Source organism: Adiantum capillus-veneris, chromosome 4, assembly GCF_014529385.1.
Source record: "Adiantum capillus-veneris isolate H3 chromosome 4, ASM1452938v2, whole genome shotgun sequence".
NCBI classification, from domain to species: Eukaryota; Viridiplantae; Streptophyta; class Polypodiopsida; order Polypodiales; family Pteridaceae; genus Adiantum; species Adiantum capillus-veneris.
In genome coordinates this window covers 56,011,975-56,037,437 of record NC_140934.1, presented here as the reverse complement: position 1 = coordinate 56,037,437, position 25,463 = coordinate 56,011,975, and the positions used below count along the sequence as shown (strand labels likewise).

Here is a 25,463-nt window from a genome sequence, read left to right as displayed (position 1 = left end):
TAGGTATATCCCACAGCAAGGTTGTGTAAGGTATCTCCAATTGCCTAATCTACCTCATGTGGGTAGCTAAGGTTTCCATACTTGCATTTAAAAAGCCTCATTGCACAACCCTCACAAAAGGCTAGAAGCAAGAGCATACATGTATCAAAAATATGTTTGGAGAATGCCAATACATTTCTACACAAACGTACAAGGTTATATGTGCTAAGCTTGTACAATAGCTGAAGAAAAATGAACTTAGCTCTGGCACTTAATGTCCACAAACAGCTGCCAGCAAAATCACTACTATAAACTCTGAACAATTTGAAAAGATAGTGTTGTAACTTAAGTAAGATCCACTTGGAGGATTGATAAACAAGCTATGAGAAGTTAATTATAATAGGCTAAAGACTTTCTCCAATAAAATACAAGCCAGCCAACAAAGAAAAGTTTATGTTCTAGACATTAAAGGGATGGGGTCTAAGAAGGCCGGTTTATTTTTCACAAGATTAAAAATGATCAAGAATTGCAGAAATGGTTGCCTACTATGTGGGTTGATCTGATGAGTTTGGTAGGAACCAAAAAGTAGTGGTAAAACGCATAGGCGAGGGAAACAGATCTTTATATAAATAATGAGAGAAGCTTGTTAAGAGTATTGACTTTTCTCAAAAGCATGGGTAATAACCCAATGTCTTACTCTCTAGAATATGGAAGTTCACCCCATCTACTTGATACCTGTCCAAAACATGCTCTCTTATGTGTACTCCGTCCCCTCTAGCTCTGCATTGTAAGAAATAGATATGGTTTGTAGTCACCTTGTGTATCTTCAACAAGCATAAAGATGTATGCCTGTGTATCTACGTGTGTCTAGATAGATGAATGTGTGTATATATAAGTACTTGCTCTAAGAATTGGCACCATTTGTAAATAAATAGGAATTTTTTTAAGAATTATATATAAATATGGATAAATACATAAATTATATATAGCTCCACTTATAAATATGAATATTTAGTCATATATTTACTCGGTCATAACCTAGATTGACTGACTCGAGGCAAAATTTTCCACCGCTTCCAAGAGATTGTCAGTAAGTCCAACATCATCTCTAATGTTCCACTCCACACGTTCCAGACCTCTTAAAACCCCTCATTGAGATATGCATTATTTTGCATAAAATCTCTGTCCAAAGTTCCACATTATCACCATCATTCAAACTCTTTAGAAAGCCAATGTATTAATTCGCCCACAAACGGCACTGGTTTTATTAGCAAGCTGCAAATGTTACACAAGGACCTCTGCTTATGCCACAAAATTACATTTCTGGCCCTTTGAATCCAATGATCGCACTCCCGCAAAGAATCTAATTACAAGGGCTCCGATACAAACTTAAATGCACAAAATGAATGTGACTACTCCGCTAGCCTGACGTTAAATGCACTCAGCATGTGCAAGCAAACAATACAATAAATGGTGCTCCTTGCACTGACATTTCTTCCTAGGTGAGTCAACACTCTAGCTCTGAGTTACATCCGTTGAGTGCTTGGAATTTACATCAAGATAATGCTCTTGCATATGCGACTGCATGTCACCATTGGGTGCTGTAAGCAGTCGTTGCCCTTGATCATAGTAATCTACTTGCTGCACTCCTGGCAAATCATCATCACCATCTGCATTGCACATATGATGTAAGCACACAAAACTGGCACACAACCACCAAAAAAAAGAGGGAAACTACCAAAACACCCTTGAAATTCATGAAAATTCCCAAAAAATCCCTTGAATTCCCAAAATACACCTCATAATTTGCCCACGCAACAGATAAGAGAACTAGAATTTTACATGGTATTGTGGACTTCCAGATGAAATCGTTCATTATTTATAGATAAAAATGCCTCTATTTGTAACCTCGGTGGCAATGGTTCATTATCTCTGATGTCAAAATAAATAAACTATGTGAAAAATTGGAATCCATCCAAAATTGATACGAGCGTATTTGATAATTATTTCAATTCAAGGGGTATTTGAGAATTTCCACAAATTTCAGGCGCATAATGGTGATTTTCCCCCAAAAAAATCTGCACTGCTAATCATAGATTATCTTTCAATTTAGTCTCATTGCTGTGCCCCTGCCCCCTAACACCCTAAGCCTTTGATTAGATATGAATGTCAATGCAACACTTCCTGGGCTCAGTTGGTGTCACCTACATAGACCTCAATTCTGGGTTCAACTTACGGAAAAACCTGAAAAGCAGTATAATTGGTCTCCCCTAATTAGAACTCAGTTCCAAATTCAGTTTACAGAAGCAGAAAAGCTGTCTATCACGTGGTTAGGAGTGATGCTTACCCTAAATAGACCTCAATTTGATATTGCTAGTACTTTTGGAAACAAATTAGTCTGAATTCTTCTAAAAATCTGATGCCTGCCTGCACCTTACAGCTCAAAGAAAAATGAAAACGTTTGCTCTGTCATTATCCCTCAGAAAGCCTTCCTACAGCGAGAAACACGAAGAGAAAGAAACCTCCTAATTGAAAATCTCCTCTTAAGGTCTTGAAAAATCCTAAAAGAGAGGTGCCACAAGGTTATCTTTCTCTATCAGGAAATACCGATAAAGACACAAATCTGTGAGTCTGACTGGTCGATTAGGGCTTCAAAAGCTAAGTAGGGATCTAGATTCCAACAGCATTTACTTCACATTTAGAGAATTTGAGGTGTTTTGACTTACTATCATCATAAATGTGATACTCTGCACTTTGCCTCACTGAAGTAATCTGCAAACTTTCTGGCAGCAGACAGCTGCAAAAGGCCCCTGCTACAAGAAATTGTCTCCCCATGTCAGAAGGACTGAGCTTTGAGAAATAAATATAAGAGCAAAAAACAAGAAAAATATTTTGCTCTACCTTCACATCAAACAGAAAATACATATGCAAGCTCGGAGTTAAAAACTCATACAATTTACTGAACAAAGAACAAGCTATGTCAACCATAATCAAAGTGTGAAAATAAATGCGAAAAACTAAATACAAAATATTTGATAAATTTCTTAGGAGCATTCTTGGTGTCTGGCTAGAATACTTCTAATCCTTCGTTGTAATCTCCTCCGATGAAGTGAGCTTCTGCATCTCGGTCGTGGCCGTCTCGATTTCCTAAGCTCAATCGCCCTATCAATGAGGGTGCCTTTGGTATGAATGTGGGTACTCCTTTGTGCTTGCTGCTGGCCTCTTGCTTCTCCTTCCATTCCTGCTTCTCTCGATCCGAAGAAATCTGTGATCTGCCTCTGAGGCTGTAGTGCTCTTTCTCTTCTCATTAGATTATCCCTGTGCCGATGTAGTTCCAGTAGGTACAGGCCTAAGCACCTTTGATCTTGGTATTGCATGACTCTATCTAGAGGTCCAAAGCCTTCTTTAAATAGGCAATGGAAACGCCCACGTATCTCATAGTATACGGTGCAATGGCATATGTAGTGTAATTCTGTCTCCGGCTCCATTCCGCATAACTTGCAAATTCTGCTCTCAGGTGGGATTCCCCTAAATCTGCCAAATTCAATTTCTAGAGAGAGAGAGAGAGAGAGAGAGAGAGGGCACGGTATAGTTCCGAGCAAGGTGGAACCAAACGTAAAATTTTGTACGTATACGGTACGTAAGGTACGCAGTCCTGTATGGATTGAGGTTTAAGGTACGTAAAAATACGCACCAAAAAATCCCTTAAAAATTAGGAAGAAAATAGGAATTTCATGAGAGAAGCCTACAAATATATCACTCTATATGTCTATATGGCATTAAACATCAATCAAGTGACCTACCATGGTCCATGATACGAACTTGGGACACAATTGTCAATACCACATGTCAATAATAGCAATGGAACTTAAGAGGAGGGAGAAACCACCACCACCCGAGAAAATTTATTTATAAAATTTATTTATTATAATAATAATAATAATAAAACCCTATGCATATTGAATCCGTACGGTACGGATCCGTACTGTACGGATCCAACGTACGGGCCACCTTGGTTCCGAGCCAAGATGCACTAGCCCCTAAGGCTACCGCCCCTTTTGGTATTTCTTTATTATTGCTTCGCAAAGGTACAACTCCCCTAAGGTCCAACTCTCTCCGAGACTCTACGTCATGTTCTCCGAGCAGTGGCCCTAGGGCACTTATAAACAAACAAAGGATGCCCAAAAGTAAAACCCAAAAGCATCAGTCCTAAAAGCACAAACACAAAAAAGCATCTGCCCTCAAAAGCCTATGCAGAAGCAGCCAAAATCTGCCAGCGTGAAAAGCGGAAATCCGTACAGCCTGCCATGTCAACAATGCCAGCGCGATTTACAGAAATCAGCGTTAGAGATCAAGCTTTTGATATTTAAAGTTTTAGGCCCGTAAGCCGGTGCTCCATAAGTTGGTAGGGTTAGGTTTATTAAAACTCTTAACCCCCCTTTTCTTTTAGGCCCCTTGGCCACCCTTTCTGGGTTCAGTTCCCTTGTCCTCTTGGCCATTTCTTAAGTTGGGCACAGTCACCAACTTGTGACATTCCCTCTATCACAAACGGGAGCGCATAGCAATATAGAATATACTCATATAAATAGAATTTATCACTTAATACTGAAGCCAGAGAAACAGATAGAGAGTGAGAAGATCGACACAGTACTGGGGACCACAAGATGGGCTGGTGCCCCCCGTAATAGTATCTTTATTACTGAGGAAAAGTCTATACAAGAACTTGAACCGAACACATTACTACGTTCGTTCTAGAATAAGACTTGATGGTTCTCGGAAGCCTCAACTTCCTATTCCTAGGGCAAAACGAACTTCTATTCCTTATTCCAAATCCTCGAGAACCAAGGTTCTCGCCTCTGGTTCCAGACTCAGGGCATGGCATCCCTGCAACTCTTTCCCGACTCTGTTTCCAGAATCCTCTTCCCGCATAACAACTCTGCATTCTCGGACGCAAAGTCCTTCCTTGGGAATCTCAACTTCCAGATCCCTAACTTGAGAGTCTACCACTCTCAGATCCGAGGATCTACGTCCCAAACTCGGGTACGAAACCCTTGGGCTGATCTGGCTCTAGTTCCTCAGACTCCTACAGAGGCTCATGCCTTCCTTTGCTCCTACTCCCTCACTAAGAGGAAGTACACCTGCAAACAAATACTTAGAGATCATATCATGAAAATTGTTACCTTCAAAGTCTCGATGCTCGAAACGCAACTCCGTTCTCGAAAACCAATTCCCCGGAAGAGATCTCTACACAGAAAATCCTCTCTTCCAATCCTACACACAAAAGAGGTGTGTTCTCGGGTTCCTTCTCGTAAATCAGCCCCGTCTACGACATTTATGGGCTGAAAACAAAGAAAAACAGCAGCTTGTCGCGATGGAAACATGCTCCGTACGCACTTCTTCGCACTGGGTTTGACGACATTTGGGGCAGCCATAGGCATCACCGGCAATGTCTTCTTTGCGGCTGAAATCGCCAGCAGCATCTCCTCGCGAAAACAGGTCTTCCCTCTCGGAGAGGGCGTGTGATGCTTTTATGGCTCCCTAGCCACGCCAAAGATAGCAGAGCACTGGCTGCCTGCGTAGAGATCGCAGCTTTTTTTTTTTTTGGGGGGGGTGGTTTTCGTCTTTTATGGCTAGGACTTGTGTCACTCATTTCATGATCTTTTGTAGACCTCTTACCTACATGCATTACCATAAATCTTGAATCATCTTTGTGTTTCTTCAAATTGATTGTGCTTACCACCTTTGCCTTGCCCTTCTCTTCAGCTATCAGGCCACTTGGTCCTGCTTCTCCTTTATCTCAATACCATAGTCTTGAGTTCAAGAAGGAACTTGTGATGGAAGAGGAAACATATCACCACCAACTCTCTTTGGCTTGTCACATTGAGAGCTTTCATTTCCACATTCACCACAATTGTAATATTGGAACATATCCCCTCTTTCTGACATGCCTCTTCCTCTACCACCTGTAAATCCCTCATTACTTTAAAATCCACAACCATATCCTTACATTTAACCTCTTCCACCTCTCATCATATGTACAATAAGATTCTTCATAAGACACACAACCTCTTGCATCTCCTTAAACAAAGCACGCACATAATGAGAAGCTTGTCAATTATAATGTGGCTCTTTGACGAGGACCCTTGGTTGCTTTACAACTTTCACTTCAACCTTTGGCTCAAAATTAATTTGAGATTGATTCCAAGTTGACTAAGGCGCTCTAATTTCCATTCTTAACTCTTTGCGATTTTAACTACTTCAAAAGTCCTTGGTTGCTTAAGCTTCACCTTAAGCATAGACTACTCTCAAAACTTAAAAAGTCTTTGGTTGCTCAACATTAATTTGAGATTGATTCCAAGTTGACTAAGGAGCTCTACTTTCCATTCTTTACTCTTTGCAATTTTTAGCTATTTCTTCAAAAGTCTTTGGTTGCTTAAGCTTCACCTTACTGCACAGAATACTCCCAAAACTTGCAAGAAACCTATCCTTGTTTGACATGGATGGAGGAATTCTAGCCCCCAAATATGTACACCACTTTGTCCATAATGCATTGTGAGTGCCTTCAAAAAGTATTCTAAGCTTCGAATATGCTACCATAAGTCATAGCATGAAGAGGTTAATAATTGTAGCTCCTTTTTGTGGTCTTTCAACCATTCTCAACATCTTTGTTCAAATAAAAACCTTATTGCCATCAAATGCGAGGATCACTACTCATGTGCTCACTACATCTCTCTCTCTCTCTCTCTCTTCTTGGGAGGATCATGTTCTCCATTGCACCATGAGTGAGCTTACTATGGAGGATGTAGCCTCAAACTCCCATTAGGGTTAATGTGATGAGAATTAGAGTTGTAAGCTTAAGGCAAGTTACGTTTTGTGTAGACACAATGAAAATGACTCAACGTGCATAATCCTCATTCACATAGGCCTCTTAAATAGGTATTTAGCTCCATTGGCTAGAGAGGTTGCACTCTTCTCTTATTGGACCATCTTATCATCTCATCCTTCATAGATTGTTAAAGGCGTTTCCCACACAAACAACAAATTGGGCTTAATTTCAACAAACGCCCCCTTAAGCCAGACTTGAGGAGATTTTTAAAGTGATTGAGATAATGCTCATGACTCATGGTTCTTGGTTATCATAGGTAGTGTACTTCCACGATACTACTGATACATCTAGGCATGGAAAACACTTATTCATCATGGTGGTTCTACATAGATTCATCACCATGGTTCAAATGGTGTTTTTAACTTTTTAATCTCATGTGCTAGGTTCACAAGGTAGTCCTAAAGAGATACAACCATCATAATGTTCATTCATTCACATGGATTTGATGTAATGCAGCTCATTGAGTCGTCATGATGCTTCACCATCATTGGTTCTTCTTCATCTTCGTGGGTTTCTTCTTGTTGTTTGTCGATTCATTTTGTCAGGGTTACAAGCTTCATAATTGATTGGGTGGAAGCACACATACACTTTGTGTCGTGTTTGTGCACACGTGAAAGAGAATGTACATGCTTACGAATCTTACAAATATTTTGATGGGTGTGTTTAAAACCGAGCGAGAGAAACGATAAAAATGTGTGCATACAATTACATGCATATGTGGCCAAATAGGAGACACTCTCCAATCAATTGTGAAAGACCTCTTGGAAGGTTTCAAAGGGTTAGAAACCTTATTACTTTCAAAGCTGACAATGCCCACCACACAACAATCAACAAGACAAGGTGCAACACTTGTAAGGTAGCCTTTGGTGCTGCTATTGATGACAATTGGCATTGCAATGACGCACTCGGTGCAATTGTGGTGGTGCAAATCTGATGTCTAGCACAAATGCAGCAACTCTTCACACTCTACATTGCTACTACTGGCAAAAAGTGGTAGTTGTCTACGACTACAGGTGCTTTGAGGAGCTTGTGATGAGATCACACCCGAGTACGGCTGAAGCAATGGAGTTGTTTACAAGATGCTATGGGACGAGCTGATGGACGCACACAAGCAAGGGCTATAAGTGCTACAAAGCAATTTGATGGTGAGATATAGAGTTTCTCTGAAGCAATTTGCGCGACAACGGGTGGAGAAGATGAGGCACTGCGAGTAGAACGCAAGTTCATGACTACGTGGGCCTGCAATAAGTGATTTTTCAGCTCCAATGGTGAGCTGGTGGTGATGCTCCAAATGGCGTAAGTAGTTGGGGCTAGTAGCATGCAATTATTGACGATCAAGGTAGTGGTAAAGGTTAGCCGAGAGTAGTTGTGGGCAGGTAAATGGAAAGGTACTTAGTGGCGGTGATGTTGGGTGGATCTTGGCACTATTGATAAGCGCTCAAAGGTGCAAGAAGGCCCACTAATGGGTGTGATGTGGCAAATATGCATGTTGCTTTGTCTTCTTTCCTGAAACCTTGCACTATTGCTCTTCATGTGAAGAAAACTCAATTACAAATAGTTGCTCTTCTCTCTCACACAAAAAAAAACACAGAATTCTATAGACTCGGAGCGGATTTTACTGTCTTTACAGACCATCAGAGTTTGCGCTACTTCTTGTCATAGAAGCACCTTTCGGAAAAGCACATGCGGTGGGCGAACATCTTGTCACAGTTTCACTTCCAGATTGTCCATGTGCAGGGACAGAAGAATGTGGTCGCAGATGCTTTGTCTCGGAAGCCATTGGTTCTAGCTATTTCCGCGATACATCATAGGAGCTTCGAGGATATGGTCGATCAGTATGCCACAGATACAGATTTTGTAGATATTTACACACGGATACGGGATGGGGAGACAGTAGCAGGATACTCCCTTCGGGAAGGCTACTTGATGAGAAAAACCATGTTGTGCGTTACACAGCCGTTGAGGGAAAAGGTTATGACTAAATGCCACTGTCCACCTTTTACGAGTCACCGCGGCATTGCTACCACCATGAAAGGGGGAGAGAGATACTTCTTTTGGCCGAGACTTGAAAAGGATGTGGAAGAGTTTGTGCGCAGTATGCCAGAAGGTCAAGTTTGACAGGCATAAGGCACAGGGATTGTTACAGCCTTTACCCATACCCACCCACCCCTGGGAAAGTATTGCAATGGATTTCATTTTTGATCTCCCGAGAACACAGAATGATCACGATGATTTTCGATTACATGGCACGTCTGAGACGATTGTCTCCGACAGAGACCCCAGATTTATGAGTTTGTTTTGGAAGGCAATTTGGGAGAACATTAGCACACGGTCGCAGTTCTCGTCATCGTGGGCTGTTCCATCTTCCTTGATGGTGGATAGGATCTCATAAGCTTTTTGATAATCTACTCCACATGGCTCTTGGTCGTAGAACTCTCTGAGCCCAAGCCTTCTGTTAGCTTCTTTTGTTGCAAATTCAGTGGTTTTAGATTTATTGAAGTCTTGTATCTCGGATCAGAAGACTCAATGGGAAAAGAACTTACCTTTGGTGGGATTTGCCTACAATAGCACGATACACTCTTCGACGGGAAAGACGCCATTTGAGATTGTGGAAAGTGCTGCGAAGGTTCCATCCTTCCGGAGCACGAAAGATTAGATATTTGAAGCGGATGAATATTCGCAAGATTTGGATACGGCTTTTGCCAAGGTTCGCGAGACTTTGCAAGAGTCTCAAGAACGACAAAAAAAGGCAACGGATCGCCATCGTCGCGACTTAAAATTGAAGGAGGATGATTGGGTGCTCTTACGTTTTGAGAAGGCACGCCTAGGGAAAGGAGAGGCTTTTTCCAAAGCTTAGTATGCGATACTACGGACCTTTCCAGATCATTGAAAAAATAAATGATGTCTCCTTTTGATTGAAACTGCCAGATACTTAGAGGATTCACGATGCATTCCATGTAAGTCTCTTGAAACCTTTTAAGGGTGATGTGCCTGATGATGGGGAGCCTCATGAGCAACCCTAAGTGGAAGAAAACGAGGAGACCCTTGTTCCTGACCAGATTTTGGCACATAGGGATACGAAGAAAGGTAAAGTCCGAAGGCAGTTCTTGGTTAAGTTCAAAAACTATCCTGCATTTGATGCGAAGTGGATGGAGGACGAGGATCTAGCAGATACTCCTCGAATTGTGAAACTTTACCTCGATGCTTTTCTACTCCAAATGGAACCCAGAATTCAGCTTGGCCGGAGATCTGGTGCAGTGGGATGCACAAGAGGGGAGTCACTCCGCTCCTTTGTCAACAGATGCCTTGATTTCGATACTAAAGTTACTGATGTCTCTTTGAGCTTCAGGGATACTGAGAGCTAGCACTATTCTGCTGGATGACTTTATGAAATGGAATTCCTGATAATGATACTGATTTGTTCTTGACTTCTTTTGAGTGCAGGAACTGATAGACGAAATGACTGCAGCATTTTTGGTCTGATTGATCTCGAATAGACATGATTGCAATAGGAGTTAGTCAATCGGACATCGATGAGGTCCCGATTGGACCTAGATGTGATTGCTAGCTACATTGCCGATAAATCATGGTCTAAGATCCGAATGAATGTTGAATGTCATGTGATGTCCTGTGATGTGACTCGATTTGGTACATGTGCTAGATGTGTGTCCCTAGTACGTGGCTACCGACAGCAGAAACCCTAATTTCTGCCAAAAACCCTAAAATTCCTGCAAACCCTAATTTCTGCCAGAAACCCTAATTTCCAGAAATCGCGGAGGTGGGAAAAAATAAATAAATAAATTTTAGCGACGCAAATCTCAGCTTTTGGCTACGCTTTGGAAGATAGAGAGAGAGAAAGGCATAATTGCTTTTTCTGCCCTCATTGTGAGAGAGAGAGAGAGAGAGAGAGAGAGAGAGAATCTGCTTTTGCTTTCAAGCTTTTGGGGCTCTGCTTTTGGGCATCCCTTGTAATCTTTATATTCACGGATTAGGGCTCACTTCTTGGAGCATCTAGACGCAGAGTCTAAGAGTGAAACCCTAACCGCTCTCTTGTACTTTGATCATTGATTAATACATAAAGAAATACCGAAAGGGACGCCAGTCTTTGGGGCCAATATGTCTAGGCACGGAACTCCGCCGGGCCAATGCAAATCTATTGTGATCTGTGAATTGTTTTGAAGTGGTTATTTGGTGCTATTGTGATTGATTCTTGACTTGGAGTGTGCAAGTCTGTTACACCGTCTACGACATTCGTAGGCTGAAACAAGAGAAAAACAGCAACTTGTCACAATGGAAACAATCTCTAAACGCACTTCTTTGCGATGGAACTCGCCTACTTGGCCCTGGCAACGTCTGATGCACATAGGGCAGCCATAGGAGTCACCAATGGTATCATCTTGGTGACTGAAATCTGCAGCAACATGGGTGTAACACAGGCGCCTTGTTTTTCTTACTCCTATGGCATCCTTGTCTTGGCTGAACTGAACTCTGGTGTTGGCTCTCTTGATGCCCGAGAGTGAGAGTGAGGGTGCTTTTATAGCCTTTGGCAGCCAGAGCCGGGCCCTCCTGAGCCGGTGCCGTCCGCGCCAGGACCCCTTGAAGAAACACCCCGACCCGAGCCGGTCCCGTCCGAGCCGGGCCCTTGAAGACAAAACGTCCCCTCCCCGACGCGCCCAGATCCTGGGGCGTCACACTAAGGAATAGAGAGGATCTTCCTAGCAGAAATAGGGCACCGAAGGGGACGCCCACAGTAGAGAGAGAGAGAGAGAGAGAGAGGGGGGGGGGGGATTCATGAACTGTAAACACATCACGTCCAAAATACTTTCCAGATAATGAACTTTGAAACACATCCTGTCCATAATCCGACCAACAACAATGGATTGGTGCACTCATCCATAGTGTTTTAGATACGTTTGATTGGTTCCCTGACAGATGCATGTGCCTTGAACTCGGATCCACGGGTTCAAACACCAATAACATGAACTCCAACACATTGGTCCAAATTAATTATATGGAGCATTGTTTGCCCCTCTCTGCCACTCACAAGCTGTGGTCTCCACCACGTATGCCACGCTGATCTCCTCTGTCAAATCTTTATTATCGTTATCTCTGTTCAGCTTGCCTTTGCCTTTGCCTTTGTTTCTTTGTGAGTTCCTGCTTTTGTCTTTGGCTTCAAACTCCAGAGGCAAACAAAGAGTCAAGTCACATTTATAACAATGGTTGTCGGACCTGTGGGTACCGAGGCAGCTAACCGAGCACCGATATTTCCGTCCTTGTCAAGCTTGCCTTGCGTTGTCCTCTAGAGAACTCGTACATTTGCTTTTGGCTTCGCAATCTCAAGCCAAACAATTTGCAGGTTTCCTTGAGAACTATGGTTGAGCATAGGCCACTAACTAGATGGTTGATCTGCTATCCATAACCATTTGTTGGTTTTGGTCATGGTTCATCTTCGCTGAGGCTTCTCGAGAACGGCCATCAAAACTTGGTACATGATTTGCATACAAAATTGGTCGAGGTCCAATACCAAAGTTGCATATCAAAACGCTCATGTTGAAGCTTGTGACTGTTGGGACAATATCTCAAGATGCCCATCAAAATGGTGCCCTAAGCAAGCAGCATTCAAAATGCACAATTGCGAGGCTATTGCAAAAACTGCCAATGTTGACTCCCACCGCCTTCTCTAGGCAACGTTTCAAAACGCCCTTATTAGGTGCAACAAATCCCCTACAGGTAGAGTCACCCTTAAGCTGGCGCCTCTCAAAACATGTTCATTTGCTTCAATGTGTGAGCTCTCCTTTGCTACGCCAAGCGTTTTGAAAACGCTGCACCGATAACGACACCTCTGCTGCCGACTCCAAAGGACTAAAAAACGCTAGTATATTAGAACGCCTTTCAAAATGCAATCTTTCACAAGAGCTTAGCGCCCACAGTAGGGCAATGAAGGGAGAGCAGAGCACCGGCTGGGGGACCTACGCCAGCCTCTTGAGATGCTGCCAAGGAATAGAGTGGGATCGACGCCGCTCACAAAAGGGAGGTTCTCCACGCCTTCTCTTCAAGGTGTCGCCTTGCTCCACCAAGGCTTTGATACCATGTCAAAGTCGATGCGGAAGCGTAGAGACCAAGGGGAGAAAGAGAGAGAGAGAGAGAGAGAGAGAGAGAGAGAGAGAGAGAGAGAGAGAGAGTCTCCTCAACCAACCAACCTTGGCAATGAATAACTGATTTGTATACAATGGGGGCTAAGGATTGCTTAAATAGCAACCATAGTAAATTGACCTACCCAGACTTTGACAAAAAAGCAAAATAGAAACCTAAAAGCCAAACTAAATAATGGGGTCACATTGTCACAAGACGGGCACCACGTGCCAATAGAAAAGAACAGACTGAACAATTTTAAGCACTTCAAATAACAACTGAATTGAAAGAGAGAGACCACACGCGACACGAAGTGGCAGAATTCCACCACAGAGAGTATTGGCCCCAAACCTTGGCGCCCCTTTCAGTATTTCTTTATATTTTGGTTTTCATGGGATTCTCGAGAATTTGTTCGTTGTTGCCGGGAGTTCTGGTTAGTGACCGGAGGTTCTTCTTTGGTAAACTCCAACGTTCCTTTCATGAGCTTGTAGCCGACCGCGGCATGGTCCATAAGCTCTTGCATGGTAGAGACTTGCTTGGAGAGACAATATTCGTGCAATGGTGATGGTAGTCCAATGGTGTAGGCTCGCACTGGTCCTCCAAGGAAATGAACTTAAAGAAGGACACCGGAAGGTACACGTCGAGAAACCTTTGGTTATAGTCGTCCATGGTTTCGGTGGCAAGCATTTTCAAGTTGCCCCACTCTGCCAAAATCCAGACTTCAAAGATCGAAGTCATGTAACTACGTGCAAAAACTATCTTGAAAGCTTATCAAGTCCTTGGAGCATGCAGTTGTGTCGCGATTGAACTCCACCATTGGATAGCATTATCTTTAAGAAATCCCGCTGCTCGAGAAATCTTGGATTCTTCTGTATAGTTCCCCAAAGCATAGATATTGTCGAATTGTTGTAGGAACTGCAATGTTTTCTTGCGATCTTTCAGCCCGGAAAAAGTGAAAAATTTGACTATAGTGCCGCCATCTTTGAAATCTTGGGCTGGTTTGGCACATATCCCGAGTATGGATAATAAGGGTATCCATATGGGCTCCAAACATTGTAGCCTCTTGGCGGCGGTGGTGGAGGTGGGGGCAATGGCGGTGGCAAAGGCGGTTGCACTGGATCAGGGTCAGATGGCTGCACCATATTCCTGAAGACTCCCCTGATCGGAACAGACGGCTGAGAAGGTTGCCGATTGGAAGCTCTGGTACTTTCTGATGCCGGAGGAGGAGGTACCACCTGGGGCATCAGAGGGGGTAACATGTAGTTCAAAAAATTGTTGAAAACTTTGCAGCATCGAAAGATTCTGCTGAGGATGCCGCAAAAGAATGTCGTGAAGCTCATTGAGCAGAAACTGCAAACATTCTGTTGAATCCATGAATTCTATGTCTTGGGTTCTTTATGGCTTATGCCCTGTAAGACAGAGCGATGAAGACGGGAGGGCGCCCAATGCGCGATGAAGTAAGGGTGGGAGTGGCTAATAAGTCCGGGGTCGGGACCCGAAGATACTTCAAGTAAAAATTCCAATTGCTCTGTTTGCTCTTTTGTAGGACCGGTGTGCTTTCAGAAAAGCACACGCCTGATGCTCTGATACCACTGTCACAAGACGGGCATCACGTGCCAATAGAAAAGAATAGACTCACAACTTTAAGCACTTCAAATAATAACTAACCTGAGAGAGAGAGACCACACGTGACACGGAGCGGCGGAATTCCACCCCAGAGAGTATTGGCCCCAAACCTTGGCGCCCCTTTCGGTATTTTTTTGTATTGCATCAACTCAATGCAAGCCAGAACTCCAGACTCTGCACCTTCTCCAAGAAGCATGCCAGAGAATGAGCCCTAACCTCATATTTAAAGACCCTTGCCCTGAAAAGCAGTTACAATGAAAAGCCTTCAAAACTCAAAAGCTTCTGGTCCAAACGCAATGCCAAAAAGCTGCCAACGCATTATGCGGAATTCCGTACAACTGCCACGTCTTTTTTTTTTTGTGGGTACTGCTTTATTTTACTTCCTTTATGTCACTGAGGGCCCATCGGACGGGGTCCCCATAAGATGATAGGACTTCTTCTTCTATTACTTGTTCTTCTTAGGGTTTAGGCCCCTCGGCCAGGATTTACAAGTTGGCTTTATTCTTCAGGGCTTTGACACGTCAACAGTTTGTGACACACATTGGGCAGTCGACTTGAGATCCCAAACTAACAGTCAGAGCCCCGCTGAAAGATGTACAGGAAGTTCTGACAACTTGCAGAACCAACCCGAGAGGCCAAAATGAAAGGACATCCAATCTCATAAGTTGCTGCAACCTAAAGGGCCTTGTCCGATGGGGCCCAAGGGACACAAGAACATTAAAATAAAGCAAGGACTCCCAACTTGCGTGGACATGCTGATGTGGCACGCTGCAAGAACTTTCCGCAAATCGCGTTGGCTGTTGCCGTGGCACTCATACGGAATTTCGCGATTTGCCTTGACAGCTTTTAGTGCTAGGAATTTGGACCAGATGCTTTGAGGGTTGAAGCTTTTCATGTACACTGCTTTTAGAAGGCCCAGGGCCTATAAATAAAGTGTTAGGGCCTCAGTCTCAAGCAGATTAACTTAAGAGCACTCCTGAGACGAGGACCTTCGGATATTGTACTTTGTGAAGCATGTTACCATATACATGTGGTAGTGAGTGGTAGTAATGTGTGTGAACACAATAGGACCGCCGGGGTATTTTTTCCCTCTTTAGGAGGTTTTTTCCCCCGTGCATTAAATATACGCCCATCACTCTAGGGCTATCAATCTTTCCATTATACACTAAGTAACACACTCTCTATTGTGTGCCTTGAGCTTCCTTCGTCTTCTCCAAGCTGTGTGTGTTGCTAAATTGGCTTTATCTGACATAAAAATAATTCTAAATGAATTATTGGATTTATAAGTGAGGGTTTTCTCGCTTGGAACACCAAGGAAAAATAATTCTAAATGAATTATTGGAATTTTAAGTGAGAGGCCTTCTCTCACTGGAGACATCCGAGTACAGAGTATTCCTAGTGCGTCATTCAAAGTAATGACGGGAGCACTAAGAACGGGAATATCTGTAAGGCCACCACCAGGAACGGGTACTTCTGATGCGTCACATCGGATGGGTGACAGGGAGCATCGGAAAGAAGTATCCGACCATCCGGGAACGGACATCTCTGATGCGTCATAGGATGGGTGACATAGAGCATCGTGAAGGAGATTGTACCGTAAGTTCGGTAGGAAAGGACTAGGTGATGGGTATTCCTGATGCGTCACAAGGTGGGTGATGAGTGCATCGGAAAGGGAATATCCATAGTCGGGAGGAAATTCCGAACTGTGTTAGAATTGTGCACAAGGAAAAAGCAAGCACTTGAATGAAGATGGGTTTAGAGGAAACTTTGAGGAAAAACAAATGCTTTTTGAGAAAGCGGGATTGCTTTTCGAGAAAGCAGATGCTTTCCCACGAGGAAGTCTATGTCTGCATTGCAATTGTGCATGTGATTGCATTCAAGGACGTCTAGGAAGTGCTGTGAAAGCATTGTTTTTAACTTATAAGGTTTATTGAGTTTTTGGGCAGGTTCAGACTATTTTTAAAATACCCCGGCCGCCCACTTAATAAGTGGGCATCCTTCTGATAAATAAGGCAACAGATTAACCAGCATTTTCTCTCTCTTTTTTTGGCAGAATAGCAAAAAAACAAAAAAAAAAAAGGCCGCGATCTCTACGCGAGCAGCTATTCATGCCCGTGGCCAGGAGCTATAAAAGCATCACATGCCCTCACTAAGAGGGGAGGATCAGTTTTTGCAAGAAGGAGATGCTACTGCAAAGTTCACCCACAAAGAAGACGTTTGCCGGTGATGCCCATGACTATCCCAAGTGTACCAGATGTCGCCAAGACCCAGTGCGCGAGTCCCTCGCGAAGAAGTGCCTACGGAGCGTGTTTCCATCGCAACAAGCTGCTGTTTTTCTCTGTTTTCAGCCCATAAACGTCGTAGACGGGGCTGATTTACGAGAAGGAACCCGAGAACACATCTCTTTGGTGTGTAGGATTGGAAGAGAGGATTTTCTATGTAGAGATCTCTTCTGAGGAATTGCTTTTTGAGAACCGAGTTGCGTTTCGAGCGTCGAGACTTTGAAGGTACGATTTTCATGTTATGATCTCTGAGTATTTGATTGCAGGTGTACTTCCTCTTTGTGAGGGAGTAGGAGCAGAGGAAGGCATGAGCCTCTGCAGGAGAAAAGCGCTCTGAGGAGCTAGAGCCAGATCAGCCCAAGGGTTTTGTACCCAAGTTTGGGAAGTAGATCCACGGGTTGGAGAGAGGTAGTCTCTCAAGTTGTGATCCGGGAGTTGAGATTCCCAAGTAAGGACTTCGCGTCCGGGAAAGCAGAGTTGTTCTGCGGGAAGAGGACTCTGGAAACAGAGTTGGAAAAGAGAGTTACAAGGATGTCATGCCCTGAGTCTGGAAGGTGAGATCCAGAGGCGAGAACCTTGGTTCTCAAGGATTTGGAATAAGGAACGGAAGTTCCTTGGAATAGGGTTTTGCCCTAGGAATAAGAAGCCAAGGCTTCCAGGAACCATCAAGTCTTATTCTAGAACGAGCGTGGTAATACGTTCGGTTCAAGTGCTTGTATAGACTTCTCCTCAGTAATAAAGATACTATTACGGGGGGGGACCAGCCCATCTTCTGGTCCCCAGTACTGTGTCGATCTTCTCACTCTCTCTATCTCTCTCTATTTATTTCTCTCTATATCCTTTGGCTTCAGTATTAAGTGACAAATTCTATTTATCCGAGTATATTTTATATTGTTATGCGCTCCCGTTTGTGACAGTGTGCGTTTCCCTGCAACCCTAACTCCAACAATTGGTATCAGGGCAGGTTGCGTCCTGCCGGGCTTAGTCGCCAACAGCTCCAGCACACGCCTGCTCACTTTCTCCGATTTTAGTGAGCTTTGGCAAGCGTTCGCATGTTGACAAAAATTTCGGGCAAGCTCGTAGAGCGCAGTCTACTCAGATTTTTGATTTGGGCTCATTTCGGCCTCCGTTTCCACGACAGGCAGTACTGCACAGGCTATTTCGTCATTTTGTGCAGAATTTCTATCAGTGTCGTTTTCTGCATAACAACCTCTGGGATGGGGGAGGGACACACACACAAACACACACACACACATATCTAGCGGACAAGTCGTTGAACGAGATCTTCTTAAATGAAGAGGCTGGTAGAAAAGAGCTCCAGAGTCTCGCAATATGCGTCCAATAAATCTCTCTTGGTCATCCGAAGATGGTTCCAAGCAGTTCGAATGTCGCGTTTGTACTCCCGAGTCAACCAGGAAGAAATAAAAAGCCTTTTAAATTTCAGCCATTTAACTGGCACAGTTTGAGCATTTCCCCTGAAGTAGGAAGTAGCCCTCCGAATCTTGGAGTGCTCTGAGTAACGCCCTCCAAAGAAAGCTATGTCAAACTATTGTATGAAGGCCAAAGCCTTCGAAGCATCTCGAAAACCAGAAAACGTGTCAAATTTAATTGATTGTCCACCTTTGAACTCTCGGACTTTCTTGCTTTTATCTTCCAGAAAGTCATACTGATTGGCTTTGTAAAAATTCTTCTTCCTTACATAAAATCTGCGGTCATCGGAGTCCGAACTATCCGAAGATGAGTCCTCAGTAGAACTCTCAAAAACTGGGCGAGATTTGGACTTCTTTGCCTTTTTCTTACCCTTTCCAAAGCTTTGTCTTTTGCTTCTCTTTTTGCCTTTTCTATCTTCTTCGCTCGAGTCAAAAGAGCTAGAAGAACTGTCAGAAGAAGAAGAAGAAGAAGAACTGGGTACTTCTTCAAATCGAACACGCTTCTTCTGCTTTCTTGCTGATGCAAATGTAGACTGACGACCCAAATAACCCGAGAAGTCAGTTCCTTTCTTTTGCTTTCTGTCGTGCTTTTCTACTTTGTTCTGGGCGTCAAAAAGCTGAGCAATTCGTGCATCAACCACCTCTTCTAATCCTTGCTCTGTGTACATCCTTGGAGTAGGAGGTTACTTCAGTGCCTGTTTGAGGGGTGGTTCCGTGGTCTGCCACCACTGTGAATGCACCTCGTCGAAGGAGGTTTGGCTCATAAATTTTGCAAATTTCGGGTCCTTCGCAAAATTTAGCATCATCTTTGTTGCATCGCCGATCAATCGTCAACGCTCCATCTCTTCGAGCTCCGCCTGAGTAGGCCGAGGCGGGCCATACTCTTCGCGTGAATCTTCGTTGTGATCTCTTCCCGCATCTCCGGATGCAGAGGAAGTCGACTGATCTTTGTCTAAAGCCATAAGTGCCGCGTAAGAAGGATCGGATTTCCCGTAGAAGAGAAATCAGCCGTGCTCTGATACCACTATAACAGACTTGGACACTCCAAGTCAAGAATCTACCGCAACACCACAAGAATTCACTTCAAACTATTCACAGTTCACAACTGATTCGACACTGGCTCGGCGGAGCTCCGTGCCTAGAGATATTGGCCCCAAAGACTGGCACTATTCACAGTTCACAACTGATTCGACACTGGCTCGGCGGAGCTCGGTGCCTAGAGATATTGGCCCCAAAGACTGGCGCCCCTTTCGGTATTTCTTTTTATATTAATCTGCAACTCAAAGTACAAGCAAGTAGTCAGGACTCACTCTCAGACTCTGCGTCCAGATGCTCTGAGAAGTGAGAGCCCAAACCACCATTATATAGATTTACAAGGGATGCTAAAAGCAGAGCCCCAAAAGCTGAAAATCAAAAGCCTTGCGAAAATAAAGCAAAAGCTTTTCTGTCTCTCACAAGCTCTCTCTCTCTCTCTCTCTCTCTCTCTCTCTCTCTCTCTCTCTCTCTCGCAAAATAAAGCAAAAGCTCTCTCACACTCTCTCTTGAAAGTGCGTAGCCAGAAAAGCAGCCCAAAATCTGCCACGCAATAGCTACACAAAAGCTGCCACATCATTGTACGGATCTTTGTGATCTGTGCCACAAATTGCGGGCCTGTCCGTACGGTGCAGCCACGTCATCACTTCCGCAGGGGTGTGTGTACTAGACTGTTTTCAGCAGTAGAGCCTCTGTGTGTGTGTACTGGACAACCACGTCACCAATTTATGACAATACTTCTCATTGTTGTTCTTTACGTAGATGATTTGTTGATCACTACTTTGACGAAAGATTTGGGGCTGTTGCATCAGGACTTGGGCACACAGTTTAAGCTAAGTGATGGTGGTATTGCCTTGTGTCAGAAAAGTTACATAGAGACATTGCTATGTAAGTTTGGACTTGAGGATTGCAAACCTATTGCCACTCCCATGGAAACAGGTTTGAAGTTGAGTCTACATGATGTTGGTGATCCTGCTAATGTCACTCTTTACCAAACTGTTGTTGGCTGCCTCATTTATGTATGCAACACGAGGCCGGATATTCAGTTTGCAGTCTCACAAGTCAGCAGATTTATGCATATCCCAAGGTCTAAGCATTGGCTTGCAGGCAGGCAAGAGGATTTTTCGCTACTTGAGTGGCAGTTTGCATCTTGGCTTGTTTTATCCCAAGGGGAATCATTGCCACCAAATTTACATGCTTTTTCGGACTCACATTGGGCTGGTTGTTATGACATGCAAGTGTCCACAAGTGGTTTTTGTTTCATGCTTGGCAGTTCATGTATTTCATGGTTGAGCAAAAAGCACCCTATTGTGGCCACTTCCAGTTGTGAGGCTGAGTACAGGGCAGTCTTCACAGCAACTACGGTTGAGTGTGTATGGCTGAGACGCCTTATGGTTGATTTGGGTGTTGGACAAGACATTGCCAACATCATCTACACTGACAGCCAGAGCTCATTGGGAGTTGCGAGGAACCCAATTTTTCATGCTCGCACAAAGCACATTGAGGTGCATTACCACTATGTCAGGGAGAGGCTCTTAGCGGGAGATATCAGCTTGGCTTATGTGCCAACACAGGACAACCTTGCAAATCTTTTCACAAAGGCATTGTCTCGTGAGAAGTTCGAAGCTTTCCGCAAAGCTTTGGGCTTGCTCCCCTTTGTGGACTGATCTTGTCCTCAGGGTATGGCACTTCCCTTTACTCTTCGTGCCAGCCCTCGTTCACTGCATCACTCCCAAGGGGGATTTGTTACCATATACATGTAGTAGTGATGTGTGTGAACACACTAGGACCGCCGGGGCATTTTTTCCCTCTTTACGAGGTTTTTTCCCCCATGCATTGTATATACGCCCATCACTCTAGGGCTATCAATCACACTAAGTAACACACTCTCTATTGTGTGCCTTGAGCTTCCTTCGTCTTCTCCAAGCTGTGTGCATTTCCCTGCAACCCTAATTCCAACAAAGCATTAATAATAAAGAAATACCGAAGGGGGCGCCACTCTTTGGGGCCAATCTCTCTGGTCGCAAAACTTCACCATGCCAGTCTCTCTCTCAGTTTTGTTCTATTTTTCAGTTTTCTTGCGTGTGTTGTGGTAGATTCTCGACTAGGAGTGACCAAGTCTGTTGCAGTGGTATCAAAGTTCAATCGATGCTTCTTCTACGAAGGATCCAATCCCTTTACTCACAGCACTCATAGATTCGGTCGACGAATCTTGCCAAGAGAGAACTATGACACCCGGGCCCCGGCCAACCCGGCTCGAGCGAGAACAATGAAAATTCCAATGGACATCGTCCATCTTCTGAAGATTCAGAGCAGTACAGGCTATCTCCTCCTACTGAGTACGAAAGAATAGAGATACAGCGGCAACAACAAGTTAATGCTTGTGCCCAGCAGATGCTTCGGTACTCCAAAGATCCACAATATGCGAAGTTTTTGGCTAAGTACCCGCTTGACAAGAAGCATTCCAGATGGCGTTCCGTCATTAGATCACCTCTAAAGTCGGCAATAAAGAAGTAGGTCTCCTGCCCAGAAGGTGTATTCAGAGGATGACTTTGAAGGAATAGTAGAACGACGAGTTAGCAGACTCATGAAGACCAAGAAGTGGCCCGGAAAGCAGAGTTGAGGAGCAAACCATCCAAGCTACTTAATCGGAAATCTCCAAGAAGGCCAAGAAACGAGTTAGATTTGAGGATGATTCCAGTTCGTCCTCATCTTCTTCTGACAGCTCTGACAATCCTTCGACCTCCAAGTCCAGTGATGAGGGAGAAAGAGCCAAAAGAGAAGAAAGATCCAAAGACACAGCAGAGGCAAGAAGAAGGCAAAGAAGATCCAGAAAGTACTTTGGTGGTTCAAATAAGGATTCCTCTTCCTCGGACAATTCAGAGTCTGATGAGCCTATGTTTGCAAAGAGGAAGCAATTTTACCGAGCCAACCAGTATGATTTTCTTGAGGATAGGAAGAAGAAACCCAAAGATTTTAAGGACGGGCAAGCAATAAAGTTCGACACTTTTTCTGGCTTCAAGATACCCACAGAGCCCTCACTTTCATTTGACAGTTTATACTCCGGAAGACGCTATTCTAAGCACTCCAAAGTCCAGAGGGAGGCATCCTACCTCAAGGGGAATGCACAGACTTGATGGTCTACCCTGCTTCCACGGAGGGAGGCGCCAACAAAGTGGCTTCAGTTCAAAAGAGTGTTTACTTCCTCATGGCTCACTCAAGAATCCGAACGTGATGTGATCACCGCTTGGAATCATCTGAGGATGACCAAGGACGATACCTTGGATACTGTTAGATATTTTGGGACACTTTCTTACAAGCCTCTTCTTTTAAGAAAATTACATTCAAGAGCGATTTTGTTGTGGTCTACCTAAAGAGATACAAGATTATTGTATGCTAATCCGAGTCCATGCAACAATTGATGGGACATGCAAAGCAAGCGTTTGCAATGCATGAGGGCAATTTTACGTACCCCACAGATAGATTAGTCACAGCTCGGACCGAACAAGATACGAATAACAGTAACAAAAGGAAGGGAAAACAACAAAAGAAGAGACCTTTAGGCCCTCGACAGTTGGCAAAGCAACAGGCCAAGTACTTCAAGGAGGGTAAATGTTATGGTTGTGAAGAACATGAGCATGTTTTAGCCAGGTGTCCTAACAAGGCACCCAAAGACCAGCCAGAGGACAAGCCTGAGAGTTCGAGAGCAGCAGAGGAGCGAGCAAAGAGAGGAAAGTTGGACTACTAGCAGACTTTGTGGAGACTGACCCTAAGCATATGGATGAAAGTACAGAGCTCTGCAGAACGTGGGGCAAAGTACGAGATCAAGAAGCCCTTAAGGCTTATCTTCTTCGACGGAAGAGCCAAGGCCAACTTCATTTCAATTGAATTGGCGGCTCTGCTTGGAATTACGCCATAAGAAATGGGATCACCAGTTGAGGCAGTTATAGCAACACCCAAACGGGATGTTGCCATTACACGTGTCATTGACAAACTTCGGTTGCATTGTCAGGGGTATTTGGGGCACGAGGACTTCTATATCATGCCTCTAGAGGGGTGTGATGTCCTTTTAGGAATCCCTTGGTTCCACAAGAAACAACGTGGTGGTCGAATACAGGGTGAGAAAAGCAACTCTAAGGAATGAAAAGGATAGAGAGATAGTACTAGACGTAAAATTGAAGGGCGAGTCAATCCCACTTGTATCAACTTTGGCCATTTCCACATAAATAAAATCCAATCTGAGACTTTAGCAAAACATGTAAGACTAAGGTTTTTAAAACTCACCTATATAAGCCAATCTGTTCACCCACCCCGGTGCTGAATTTCTTGCCAACTTCATACAAACATCATTGGTAAAATGGTTGCAATTCTTTAAAATGAGATGATACGAATCTCCTGCATATTGAAGAGAAAGTTGCTCCATGAATTCTCGAACCTCTGCAGGACCCTTGTCTATGGTTCCTATTGTGATTGTCCTCCGAAAAACAAAGCCTGGGCAATTCCGAGGTTCCACCTCAAAAACGCCAGAGGTTGGATAGTCATGGGCACCAAACGCATACTCAACACCGTGAACTGCAAAACAAAGACAACAGGTGTGACCATCTAATTCAAAGTTCATGGGTGGCATGGATTCAAGTAATGAGTAGGGTGTGATGAACCAAGGAATATGAAAATAATGTACAGCTACTCCTTTTAATGCTTCAATGCTGATTTAAATAAAGTGGCCATGCTGTCTTTGGAACCTACAAGTCCAAAAGTCCTATAGATTTCGGTAAGAAAAAATGCACAGAAACAAATTTCTAGAAATAAATTTGGCTCATGTATAATGGCTCAATGACAGCTAAGATCGACAAGTCGCAAAAACCTCATGATTGGCCCGTAATTCTCCTTGGTGGGGCAGAACTCAATTACTAAACTTACACAGTTTACTGAAGCAGTAAATTCTGCATTACAGATGATAACAAAGTCCAATAGACCTGCACCTTTTTCATGTGGGCTGTTAGACTTTAGTTAGGACTTTGAAGAGCCCACAAGTTTCCATTTTTCCTTTGCACCTTCTCAAGCTGTATCCAAACTCCAAAATTTCTAGTAGCCATTGGCTTGTAACCTTGTACAGCCTCCCCATGTAACATATGCATAGTTACTCTGAAACCGAAGCAAGGAAACGAAAATGCATGCATAGGAAAAGAAGCCAAACCTTCAACCCCAGAATGGAATATGCCAAGACCGAGCCAGTAGAGGTAGCTATTGAGATGGGAGACATCATAGACATTAAGATAGATCGCAGTCGCCCTGTCAGAGAGGGCCGTAGAATCGCAATCTGAGCTTGATTGCATTATTGCTTGCTTGCCAGAAGTTGAGAGTAAGATCACAGGGCAGCCATCTCTCTCTCTCCAGGGACGATCAGCTACAGAACGGTTCGGCTCGTGTCGCTACTCTCGTACTCGAGCTTCGACTGCCCGTGTCCTATGGTTAATGGAAGTGCTAGTTGTCTACAGCGAGACCAAAGGTTGCAGGAGTCCCTTGACCTCCTTATATGTTCCACCTGTATATTCTCTAACGAACTTGTTAAAAGCACGGTTATAAAGTTCGAACTCAATAGGCTTGTGGAATATCTTGAGAGCTATAATCTCATCCCCATGTGGTTCGTGTGTAATCATATTACTTGGAATCTTTGAAGATTCCAAGTTCTTTCTCATTCTATCGAGACTTGGAAGAAAACTATTGTTGAGCATATGGGGATTCGACCTCACTACATCCACACTTCCCACGAGACTCTCTTGCCAACCATTTGAACCGACCTTTCACGCTGTCTACGCATCGACTCTCTAAAACCAAAAAAAAAAAAAAAATCTCAGCTCAGCGGCTCTTGTTGACGGGGCTTGCTGAATTTTGGCAAGACAGGCCTCTTCTTCTCTCTCCCAGGCACGCGCTCCAAGGAAACTGTGTGTAGGTTGTTGTAGGGAAGGCTTGTTCCTCTCCCCCAATTCTCGTCAAGCAGCTGCAGGGCAACTATGTCTGCACCGTTGCTATGCATGCCGCAGTCTAGGCTACCAGGCAGTAGTGTGTCGGACAGAATAGGGAGTGGAAAAAGGG

General features: G+C 43.9%; 1 protein-coding gene across 5 annotated transcripts; it reads right to left on the bottom strand.

Moving 5' to 3' along the window:
- Window positions 1-1,212: 1,212 nt before the first annotated feature.
- Window positions 1,213-24,925, bottom strand: LOC147459210 (deSI-like protein At4g17486). Of its 5 annotated transcripts, none has more exons than XR_015187844.1 (5): window positions 24,565-24,925; window positions 23,652-23,939; window positions 2,706-2,792; window positions 1,822-1,911; window positions 1,514-1,649 (listed from the first exon to the last, which is right to left on the bottom strand). XR_015187844.1 is itself a non-coding variant. In XM_086510516.1 (4 exons), the coding sequence occupies exons 1-4, from the start codon at window positions 24,701-24,703 to the stop codon at window positions 1,495-1,497; spliced, it is 669 nt and encodes a 222-aa protein (XP_086366642.1). In that variant the 5' UTR covers window positions 24,704-24,922; the 3' UTR covers window positions 1,213-1,494. The 5 variants fall into 5 exon arrangements, 3 of the variants coding, with proteins under 3 accessions (XP_086366642.1, XP_086366643.1, XP_086366644.1); XR_015187845.1 differs by having other exon boundaries at window positions 2,706-2,789; window positions 24,565-24,922; XM_086510516.1 differs by lacking the exon at window positions 1,822-1,911 and having other exon boundaries at window positions 1,213-1,649; window positions 24,565-24,922.
- Between the last annotated feature and the right edge of the window lie 538 nt (window positions 24,926-25,463).